Source organism: Malaya genurostris, chromosome 2, assembly GCF_030247185.1.
Source record: "Malaya genurostris strain Urasoe2022 chromosome 2, Malgen_1.1, whole genome shotgun sequence".
In the NCBI taxonomy this organism is placed as follows: Eukaryota; Metazoa; Arthropoda; class Insecta; order Diptera; family Culicidae; genus Malaya; species Malaya genurostris.
The window spans coordinates 270209452-270221902 of record NC_080571.1 but is presented as its reverse complement, the minus strand read 5'-3'; the positions used below and the strand labels follow the sequence as shown (position 1 = coordinate 270221902).

The following is a 12451-nucleotide window of genomic DNA, read 5'->3' as shown; positions in this document are numbered from 1 at the left end:
TAATTCGTAATATATTGGCAAAAACACCTTCTAAGCCAGGAATTTCAATCTTCTTCCAAAAATGAGGTGAAATTTAATTAAACCACCCTATTGAAAATTTTTGATTTATGAAAAAGAATGACGCTTTACTGTCCCCTTTATCGGCCATTAATCACCCATTCCGATCCCCTTCGACATCGACAACACACCTTACACGATCCAATGAGAAGACGAACCGCAGTAGTGAACGCCCGTCATCGTTTGCTGTTGACAATCTCGGTGTGACACTGCGGGTCGTAAACTAAACTTTACTGGTCAAAAATCCATAATCAGTGGACACCAGACGAAATTGAAATGAATTGATTTTCGAGTGGAGAAATTAATATACCATTTTGGAGGAAATATTATTAATCAATGTTTAGGAATTTTATGTTGAGAACCGTTTTCATGCTTTCTTTAGAAATGCTATAATTTATGTCCGAGTTGAGAGTATATCCAAACAGTTTAACTTAAGAGCAGTGGATCGTGATTTTCATAGCTATTCAAATATTAATACTACCTAGCCTTACCAATTCCAAAAATTTGTTCCAAGTAGTCTAACCCATGGTAAACCGGCTTACTGTTCAGAGTCGAACAAAATTTACCCTTCTGAATTGAGCTATACGAACTGGCTGGGAGACAAACAGAAAAATGGCTTGCTAAATATGTGTGAACTAAATGTCGAAAATTAAACAAATAGTAGATATTCACTATTATCGCATCGAACTGTCAACCGGCTGGATCTTCTTTCGCGACTGAACCGTGGAGGATTTTTTGTGGATTCTGCCGCAGTCACAAACTTAGCTGCATAAATTACGGCACACGCGTGTCAGTCATATATAAAGCTTACCAAACCCATTTCGAAGTCACAGTTTACCGTCCGTGTCATCTAAGAAACATTCGTGCCATAAACCTAGTCTAGCGCTGTTCTCAGTACCCATCAAGATGATCTTCGGAGTTCTAGTTCTGGTTATTGCCGTTGCCTCGGCAGCACCACAAGGTCGCTCAGCCGAAGCAGACTCACAAATCGTCAGCCAGACGTCGGATATTCAACCGGATGGAAGCTTCGCGTACGCGTAAGTGATCCTACTAGACAAGGATTAACAGAAAATGATATAGCTATGTTCTATGCTCTAGTTTCGAGACCAACAATGGAATCAAAGTCGAGGACCAAGGTACCATCAAGCAAATAAGGGTTCCCAAGACGGACGACTCCGGACGTTCGATTGGCGAGGAAACTGTGCAGGTTGCCGTCCAGACTGGATCATTCCAGTTCACCGCTCCCGACGGACAGGTGTACACCGTGAGGTACGTCGTCAAGTTGATCTAACCAGTATTGGATTGTCGTCATTTGGTTTTTGGTTTTTTCTTCCTACCATAGATACATCGCCGATGAGAACGGCTTCCAACCGCAGGGTGATCATCTTCCAGTGGCGCCATCCGTCTAGTTTAGTTAGATCCGTGACAGAAACAACTTACTCCACTCGCATGTTGATTGAAAAACCACGATTGTGTTTCCGCCAATGATGATATTTATTACTGTAAATATATGGATATGATTTTACATCTCCAATCACTGAGGTTAGTTTCATATTGCCAATATTCCCTGCGTCTTGACGTTTCCGGATAGAACATATTCATTCGAAGTGATTAGATTTCAAAGATTAGTACACATATTAGTGTCGAATTGTGCTGTCCACTCTTCATTTTATATTTTATTTTGAAATAAAACTCCCGAAAAAAGGTTGAAAATTGTTTCTCAGAGTTAGAACTTTAAATGTGATCTGTTAGATTGAAGTACATAGCGACGAACTCGACTGGTCACATCCGTTTGATTATTCGATTATTGAATACTTTCCGGTTTTTAATTATTCCTTCAGAAAAATGTCTGTACCTTTAACTCTCGACGAACATTAGATCAAGTCCTAAGGGTAAATTACAGATCCCCTTTGTTTACTTTCTCTTTTAATTATTACGATACACTTCCTTCTTTCTAACTATTTGCTAAAACTATTATCTTTTAATCTTTACTGAAGAAATTATCGAAAAATACAGGCATATTCCGAAAGATGTTTTTTTTAATATTTTGATATGTTGCTACTGATGAAGTTAATTGCGCTTCAACTCAAGATGAAGAAATAATTGAGAAATCGACAATGTGTCTTTACAGTGAGTTTTGGAACATGGTTTGTCATTTAAAAAGAATCTTCACACTATGCTACGTTACTATCGTGAATACATCTAATAACTCTGGTAAACCGTTATAGAACAATAAAAGAAAGTCAAGTCGTATTACAACCACTAGCAGCAGTGATGCTAGATATATTGGTGCTAGATATTTTCAAATATCGGAATGTTTTGCAAATGTTTTCACTGTCAATATTATTCATGATTCTATACTTTTTCCAATTTTACCTTCATGGAACAATACAGATCCAGGCCATATAATTCAGCAAGTAATTTAGATAAAATGTTGTTTGTCGAATATGTTTTCGATTCGAATGTCGCCAAACAACTGTCAAGATTACCGAATATTTCAGTAAACGTTAATGTCACGGTAAACGTCACGTACACAAAAATTCCTTCTAAAATGCGAAGCTGACTAAATTAGCAAACTTTTCTGCTGAATTTTAATTCCAATAGTGTGACGCAGAGATGCCAGATATTTTCATAGAAAATCTATTTTTAGGGGTAAAGGTAAAGGGGTTCTATATCTTAACTAAAGAGTTACATGCATGACTACCTTCCATCACCATTATTTATCATAATTACAAACAAATATTCGCTGAATGGATTGAAAAATACATTCAACATCTTATTTTTCTAAACCCTTAAAAACTGTCCATTGAAATGTATGCGGGGCAAGACACCCGATCGTGGGAAACATGAAAAATATACATTTTAAATTACGTGAAGTTATGGTTATCTGAACATAAGAAGTGTATCGATAATTAGTTAGCAACATTCAAAAAGTTATTACTCTGAAATGGCCTAATTTTTGCAGCGTGTTTTGCGGTGACATGTTTGTTTACATGTTTACAGTGTCAAAAATATTATTGAGAAGTTCGGTAAGACCCTTTCCATGAAGGATTTGCCCCGATCCGATAGGAAACGAGTCCCAGCCAGCCCGGCCGGGACTTAAAAGTGGTTGAATGCATCAGGAAAAACCCATCGGCGTCGACGCGCGATTTGGCCAAGCAGTTCAACACCAGCATCGGGATGATTCAACGGATCAAAGTTCGGAACTCCCTGAAAACGTACAAGAAACAGAAGGTGCCGAAAAAGTCCCTGGTACAGCGAGTTCAGGCCAAAACAAGAGCGCGAAAACTGTAGACGGATGCATCCTGTTCGACGACGAAACCTACGCTAAGGAAGACTCTCGAGCGCCGCCCGGACCGCAATATCATACGAAATCGGTGTACCAGGACCTGGACGACGCTGACACCACGGTGGCGATCGAAAAGTTTGGGCAGAAGGTGTTGGTCTGGCAAGCAATTTGTACCTGTGGTTTGTGGTCGTCGATTTTCTTCACGAAGGGCACAATTAACGAAAAAGTGTACGAGGAAGAATGTTTGAAAAAGAGAATGCTGCCACTGTACAGAAAGCATAAGGCTTCTTCTCTCTTCTGGCCGGATTTGGCTTCAACCCACTACGCCAACTCCGTTCTACAGTGGTTGTCAAAAAATAATGTACAATTCGTGGAAAAGGTTCAGTGTCCCAAAACATGCAGGAGTTAAAAAAACTGGACAGCTGCCACCAGCAAAGTCACAAAAGTAACTGTGCAAAATTTAATGAAGAATGTCAAGTCCAAAGTGCGAGCGTTTCTCAGAAACTAGGATTTCCTTCAATATAATCAGTGAAACGCATAAAAATGTAATTTTTCTACAATATATCTAAAACTGATGTCAAAATATGATTTTTTATTCAATAATCAATGTTGCTAACTACTTTTCGATACACTCCTTAGAGGCAGGATGATCTTAAATAACGAGTGAACATCCATCAAAACATCGGGGCAAAAGGCACTCTCATTAAGCTTCTTCTTTTTATTTAAAGAAATTTTTAGCCTTTCCGTGGACGAAATATTTACCAGATGAAAGATTGCTCGCTATTATTCATTTAATTGTTAACCTGTACACAATTTTTGTAAATGAATTCCTGAGCATTTTATCCCACACGATTCCGGTGATTTTACCCATAAAACATGGGGCGATAACTTCTACGGTTTGGCTGCAAATACATCGTCTGTATTAGAACTAATTTTAGAAAAACGAAGCATTGACAAAGATGTTTATTGGTTACATAATTTATCACCAATCAGATTAAAAAAATTGAATTTCAGTTCTATACACTTATCTGATTCAGTCTAGTTGACTGCATAAGTAGACATGGGATTTCAGCGCAGATGTCAAGTCAGGTCATATAACTCCATGTCTGACAATAAAGATTTGTGATGCGATGACTTTTATGAATATCAACTCAAATTAGATTCAAATTATATTTTAAATGTATACCAGTGTTCACATATTCACATATTTTCACAAACGATTTCCAACTTAATTTGTGACTTGTTCATTCATTAAGAAACTGTCATCCCGTTACTGTAATCAAATCCTAAATGATAACTCAAACGGAATAGTTTCATTGTTTCTTTCTAACATTTAGTGAAATCTTTATAAATAAGTATTCAATTCAGGAAATCTGAATGAAATCTGTATTCTGTATTAAATCTGTATGCGCATGTAAAAATATGTATAATACAGATAAATCTGTATAAATCGCATCTCTGATATGACGGTACCTTCATTCATCTCATCTCCACAAATCTTCACATGTACTAGAAGCATGAGTTAGAGTGAGAGGTTCGAAGAGTGAGATGAAAATTTGTGCAATCGCTCCGAGTTTTCGCATCGCCCTGCAGTATTTCTACATTTGTCGAACCAATATTGCTATGATAGTGCACTCTTAGGGTGAAGCCAGAGAGAAAGCGACACGCGACGCGAAGCGAATCGATGCGAAACTTGACAGAACGCACGGAGTCACGCGACATATCTCCATTTATTTAATTCCACCAAAAAATGTCATGATTGTCAAAGATAACTCGATGCGATGCAAGCGACTCGCTCTGACATACAACGGAGCTCTGTCGCATGACTCCTTGTGATCTATCAAGTTTTCCTCCGCTAAGCGTGTCGCTTTGTCTCTGGCTTCACCATTAAAGTGGAAGCGAAGATTTTTTATCCAAATTGATTTCAATCTGTTGATTTTAAGTCGTGTGATCCGCAAAATTACTTGGTGACAATACTAATGAGTTGACTATTAACCTTATAACCCTATATTGAATCGCCTTGTATTTGATGTATATTTGTAAACATATGATTTGTATGATGTCTATAACAAATTTGACAAATTTGGAATAAGATTGTTCAACCATTCTAAAAACGGTTAGTTCGAAGAATGAATAAATCAGTATGTTAGAAATTGGACAACCAAGAATGTATGATAATCGGTCAAACTTTTTATTTCAAAAATAAATCACGTCTCTTTTTCAAGTTCTACAAACTCAATGATAAAAGCAAAACTATTCAATTTTGCGAATGTTAATTGCCGGATCCTTTGTTTGACGCCTTCCAGTAAATTTTACAAAGATTTCTTGGTTATTAACTTACTTTACTATGGGACACATTCTCAAAATTTTTCCTGTACAAGAATGGGATATCTCTTGTTATATTTAAGGCAGAAATTCTAATTTATTCTCCATACTTTCGAAATGTTCAGAAGTTTATGATAAAATTGTCAGTAGCATGGGATATCCTAAAATAACTCAAAGTTGAAATATTCTAAAATGTTTGGTACGAACGAGCGTTAAGGTGTAATTCAGTGCCAAAATAAGGCGTGCAAAATACCAAACACAAGAATTGAACGATCGATGAATCGCACAAAACGTATCGTTCAAAACTGACACAAAGAAATACCGGATAATTTCAATGATTGAGGCTTACGAAGTTTTGTTCGCTAGTAAGCCAGACACTAACTATATATGGGTATAAACCATGAGCATTCTCTATTGATTGATATGAGGAAGACGTGATTATGCATGTTTTTTTTAAGACGGTCAATTTATATCCAAATTTATATCCAAAATGCTCTTATAATTATGTTTTTGGCCTATAGCGAAATTGTTCATTCTTTGTTACAGATCAAAATCTTTGGCATAAGCTGTGTACTACGAATATTTTGTCTTCTAAATCGAATTTTTTTTTTTGGTTTCATTTGATTTTTTACATGTTATACGACGGTCACTGCCATCATTTTACTTGCAGTATCTTTAAAAATGCAATTATTCCAAATTTTAGGTTCGATCCGACATAAATGTATTTCTGTTACCTTTGTTTGCCTTTCTTATAATAATTACATATATATATAATCCACTCAAACTTAAAAACATATATTCGAAGTGTGAAGAAGTACGTCAGTTTTTATGTATTCACGTCATCCAGTTATGTCTCTAACATTACCCACCTGTATAGTTTTTTTAAATATATTTTTAGTCCGCTTGTCTTATCCAAATATCCAAAATCGGCTTCCGGCTCTAGGATTACGAAGTGATAAGTTTTCAATATCTCAAACCGTCGCATAGAAAATAGTGAAATAACTTCTACGTTGTGCTCGAATCTGTTCTAATTTATAGGTCATGTTGGTTTATGGCCATACAAACTGTTTTTAGTTACATTGGACCCGCCATTTAAATCGAAGGTGCTAGTGTTACGAACATGATAAAAGCAAATAAATCTTCTGGGTTTTCCACTGGAGTTGCTCTTCTAGACATAGAAAAAGCATTCGACAGTGTTTGGCACAAAGGTTTAATAGCAAAAATGTCTGATTTCCAGTTTTCTATTTATTCGAACAAAATGATTCAAAATTATTTAATTGATCGTACTCTTCAGGTTAGCTATCAGAATTGTAAATCTACCCAGACGAGTGTAGCGTAATGGGTAAGTCGATGCCTTTCACGCAGCCCACCTGGGTTCGTATCCCACATAGGGTCAGAAAGTTTTTCTGGCCCGAAGAGGCGAATGATCTTAAGGTTAAAACCTCTATAATCGAAACAAAAAAAATCTACCCATACGAGCCGGTGTTCCGCAGCGTTCGAGCGTAGCTCCAATCTTGTATAATATTTTCACTTCTGATCTTCCAAATCTACCCGTTGGTTGTCAGAAATCGTTATTCTGTGACGACACAAGTCTGTTAGCCACAGGTAGAAATCTAAGAGTTTTCTGCAGTCGCCTACAAAGAAGTTTAAATATTTTCAATGATTATCTGTCAAAATGGAAAATTCAACCAAATGCAGAAAAAACGCAATTAATTATCTTTCCTCATAAGCCAAGAGCTTCTTTTCTCAAACATTGTTTGACACATTCTCAAATTAAATGGCTTGGAATTGACATGGTCTGATCAAGCTAAATACCTAGGTTTAACGTATGACAAAAACTCACTTTCAAGGATCACATTGAAGGAATCCAGGCAAAGTGTAATAAATTTTATATCCTCTTATAAACAGAAATTCTAAGCTCTGCCTAAAAAACAAATTGTTAATTTATAAACAAATTTTCAGACCAGCCATGCTTTATGCAGTACCAATTTGGTCAAGTTGTTGTTCCACCAGGAAGAAAACGCTTCAAAGGATTCAGAATAAAATTCTGAAAATGATTTTGAAGCGTCACCCTGGTTTAGTACAAATGAGTTACACAGACTCACAAATATAGAACCATTAGATGTAATGTCACATAATATTATAAGCAAATTCCGACAAAAATCGATGCAATCTTCAATTGAATCGATTCGCTCTCTGTATTAGTTAGTAAGTTAGTATATAAGTTCCTTTTCCCCATTACACAATACAAGTAGGTTTAGAATTTTCCCTACACAAAAATCTCAGAATAGCGGAAGAAAATGATGTCCTCATGGTAATAACCAAATTATACATATAATACTGCTGAAAAGTCACCACTTGTGGCTGAATACCCAATTTAATTCTTAATAATTTAATTTTAACTCATATTTCAATAAATAGTTATTTAAAAAAAATCGGAGGTGCTAAAAATGTTGGAGATTCTTTTAAATTGGACTTAAAACTGTTTCAGTTGCCGGTATCCAGTTTTTTGGTCCGGGTTGGTGGCTCAATGCATAGGGCACTGGTCTTATAGTCCTGTTATCGTAAGTTTGAGCCCCGACCTGAAAGTATTCTTAGTGTTAGTAAGAATCCTTCTAGGTCGGGGCTTCCAGGGTCGTAGCATCAGACATGCAATGATTCTGCACACTATGAATCGGTTGCAAAGTCTATTGAAACAGAAGGTCAAATTCCTTGAAAAGTATTATATATAATACCAACTTGGCTTGGTATCCAGTTTTCGGTTCCGGAAATAGTGGCTAAAATCTTTAAAATTGAGCTGACAAATTTAGTATTTAAATCAGAGGTGAAAATAAGCCCATTTTGCGCATGAAAATATGAATCAACATTTCCGATTGTGAATCAAAAAACCGAACAGAGTGAATTCTAAGTAAAACCAAAATGTATCTTATCAAAAATCATTCGTTTCAAAATTTATTATAATATCAACAATAAATATGTGTTATGATAATATAATACTGACTGTTTTGATTTACTGTGAATCAAAATATTTGCTTATTTCACCCCCCGGATTCGAATGTAGTAGTTTTATGCAAAAGATGTCTTTAAAATTGAGTTCTGAACTATTTTAACTTGTAGTGTTTTTAATAATCCCGCTGAAATATATAGGAGATCATGAATAATTTGAGAAAGCCATCATCACTCCACCAGGTAGATTGAAACAGGTTTATTCTGCCTATGACTTACCCAATGTCAATGCCAAACTGGAATAGAAAAATAAACAAAAAAACGTTCGTTTGCCAATTACTGTTGTGACATTAATGTTTTAGACTCATTGATTATGTCGGGGTTTTGCGGATCGAAAAACTCCATATATGTAAAACGAGAATAATTCATTACCCATCTCAAGCTATTCATTAGTATTTATCTTCGTGTGATGACGCAACCTTTTTGATCACGCTCAGGTGACCTTTTTTATGTGTCCGCATTCTTCACCAAGTAAATATTTATGGTCACAGCATACGGAGTAATCGATTATGAGCAATCTTGATTATGGGAAGGAACATTATTTAACGCAAAATTATTCAAACGGATATCATCTTTATACTACAGTTTAGGATCATATAAAAAATATGTCGATTTGGGAAATGCGTATCATATTAAGAATTTTTCAACATGTAAAATTATGAAAACGAATTACCGGTAACAAGAAGAATTAAAAAAAACAATTTAAAATTTGCAGTGAGCCTTGAGAAAAATAAAGAGTACTGACTACTCGTAGTTGAATTATTAGCCCGTTTCGGACGTCTCACCCCATGTCGCACTTCTCGTTTATTGAGTAAAATCACTAACTGAAAATAGGGTGCAAATTCGTTGCTATACTGTAGTATAAATAATGCGCAAAAATAAAATAATTTAACTTCTGGAAGAAAATCAATCAAAAGTAAAATTTGTTTCTCTCGTGATGAAAGTACTTTATTTGATTACCAACTCAGTTTAACCAGTAAATTTTACTTCCCTAACGGACGAACTCATTAACTCAGTTAATGACGAGTCATACGTGTTTTCACTAATCATGTTTCATTTATGCCTGATGCATTAAACGTAATTCATTACTTTTTTGCCATTACCGACGCTCCGGAATGTTAATTCATAACAACACTTTTCAACAGTTTTCAGCCCACGTTTTGATACCTTAAATGTTTTGAAGCTCGTTTGAGAAAATCGATTTGAGTAAATTCAACTGCTCTATGCTTGAATTTGAAGTTTGAAGATCAGCTGATAAAAAATGATCACAGTTTGGTCAGCCTCCTAATAGAAAATTAATGTGATTGATTAATAAAAAAATCACAACTGGAATCCCCACTAGCAAAACCAAAATAAAAATAATTTTAAAGTAAACCTTCCGCTACCAATCTAATAACTATCCAAATCACTCCAGTGGACAATCCGAACAATATGCAAAAATTTCCTGGTATCCTATACTCGCCAATTTACACTCGCCGCGTCATGCTCACGATTTCCTCAGTGCTTCTGGCAACTTCCTCATGCAATATTTGGTGCATTTGACGGTGCCTCTGCTCCATATATCCATGCTACGGTGAAAACGTTGCTCAATCTCATCATTACGACAGCACCCATTCAGCCCTCGATCACTGACCGTTACACACCATTTACCTACCTACTAACCAGTCGACTCAGTGGCCAACAAAAAAGGCACAAAATATTTCACGCAACCGCTTGCACGAGAAATTATAACCTTGGGAAAAAGCATCTCAGCGCATCGGAATAAGACCTCCTTCGGATCGTACCCTTTCTCCTCTTGTTACATATACTGCACCACGGTTGAGCATCAGTCAAATTCAGGTGAAGTGTGTCGTTTGAAACAGCTCAGTTGTCGCGTTGTAGTTATTGGTTGTTTCTTTATGCTACCTTTTTTTCTAAAAAAATAACAAATCTCTTAATTTGCAATGATATGATTACAAAAATTACCAAACTGGGCATTTCAACAAAAGAGTTACAGTATTAAATGCTTACATTTCTCCTGCTCAACCGAAATCGTTCTCTTGATGGAGCCCACCAGCGCCCGAACAGTGGAAATGAACTCCAAATCAACGAAACTCCGGGCAATTTGGAGGATTCATTAGCTTGCGGGGACAACATGGATCTTGTTGGCAGCATACCACTCCAGAACCACTTTGGAGTAGTGGCAGCAAACCAAATCGTGCTAAAAGATGACTTTACTCTTATACTTGTGGATGAACGGAAATACATGCTTTTTCAGGCATTCTTTGATGTAAATTTGGGATGTCATCGCCGAGAACGTAACGAACGTTACACAACTGCAAATCGCTTGCCAACTTGTCCGCAAACATGAATTTGACGTAGGTATCGTCAGTGTTTGATCAAAACACGGACGTTCAAGAGCCTCGAATGCTTCTCGGTCAATGAATTCTGCTTCATGTGCCGATTTGGATCTTTTCTGATTTTGTACGATTTGTGTCCTTTCCTGGTAAAAATTTTTCGCTTTCGTTTGAAAGTTCGCGTTGTACCCGCTGATCACATCTCGGATCGAAATTATTTTTGCATCTTCAGCACTTTAGCCAGCTTGAAGCTGGACCACTCTAGGTGTTTATGCACAATATTTTATTCTTTTCGCATACAATTTACGGGAATTGACCGAATGTCAAACAATCTACGTGAATTTCCAGTGTGAAAAATTTAAACTGAGGTGTAAGTAGTTTAAAAAATAAGAAGAATGTTTGCTTATAGCTTTTTAACAACGCTCCTTTAAGGGCTGTAAAGCAAATATAATATAGATGTGATTGTGATTGTCGGTGTGAACAGATTGTACAATCAATTTCCACAAAGTTAAGTTTAAATAACAGGTTATTTGGTTTCATGGGTAGTTATTGTTTTAAGATTAAATTTTTAGTTTCAAGAATGTAGCAAATCGCTGAATTCTACCACTACGCAGATTTTGCCAAACCCACTCCGGCTATACTGGTTTACGATTCTATCGGCTGATATTTCCGAAATTACATGATAATTTCAAACCGTCAAAACATATAAACGGCGACATTAAAAGTATTGTTATCGATTCTTCAAAATTTTCCAGCTTGAAAGCATAATAGCTTGATGACGGTAAAACACTTTGTACATATGTACAGATTAAAAATTTCTATGCTCCAAATCTTCTTTGCACTTATACACTCGAACCTCAATTTACGCGTTGAAATTTTAATTAACGCTACTTCTTTTACGCGTTTTATTTTAAATAACACGATTTTTTATTTAATTTATGCGATGATCGCGTAAAAAAACTTTTTGCATAATGATGGAAAATTTTATTTACACGTAAACAAAACAATCCAACATGCTTCAGTGAATTGAATATTATGAAATATACATAGAATGTACTCAAGATCATGGGTATCCAAGAGTTCTCAAGAAAAAAGGAATCAGGATGTAAACGCTGAGACTTTTGCATGAATTTTGAGTACGGTATGTACTCGCAGTACTATATTCAGCAAATTGACATACTGTGATAATGTCTGTGGAAGTTCTTGTCCATCCAAAAACTACTTGGAATATAGGCCTTAAGATCTACCGACGTAACCAATCACATAAATTATTTCCTGGAGTATAGGCATTAAGATCTACCAGCGTAACCAAGTGAACTAACAATATCCTTGTACACCGTCCATGCTAGTGATACCACATGTAAACTATTAACTAAATCTAGATCATCTAAAAACTATCTGAAGTTCAGGCCTTAAGATCTACTAGCATAACAAAGTG

The 12451-nt window shown here is 36.0% G+C and overlaps 1 protein-coding gene across 1 annotated transcript; it reads left to right on the top strand.

The window, feature by feature from the left end:
* The first annotated feature begins 754 nt into the window (after positions 1-754).
* On the top strand, positions 755-1591 carry LOC131426909 (cuticle protein CP14.6-like). Its single transcript, XM_058589672.1, has 3 exons — positions 755-1094; positions 1156-1326; positions 1400-1591. The coding sequence occupies exons 1-3, from the start codon at positions 964-966 to the stop codon at positions 1464-1466; spliced, it is 369 nt and encodes a 122-aa protein (XP_058445655.1). The 5' UTR covers positions 755-963; the 3' UTR covers positions 1467-1591.
* The last annotated feature ends 10860 nt before the right edge of the window (positions 1592-12451 follow it).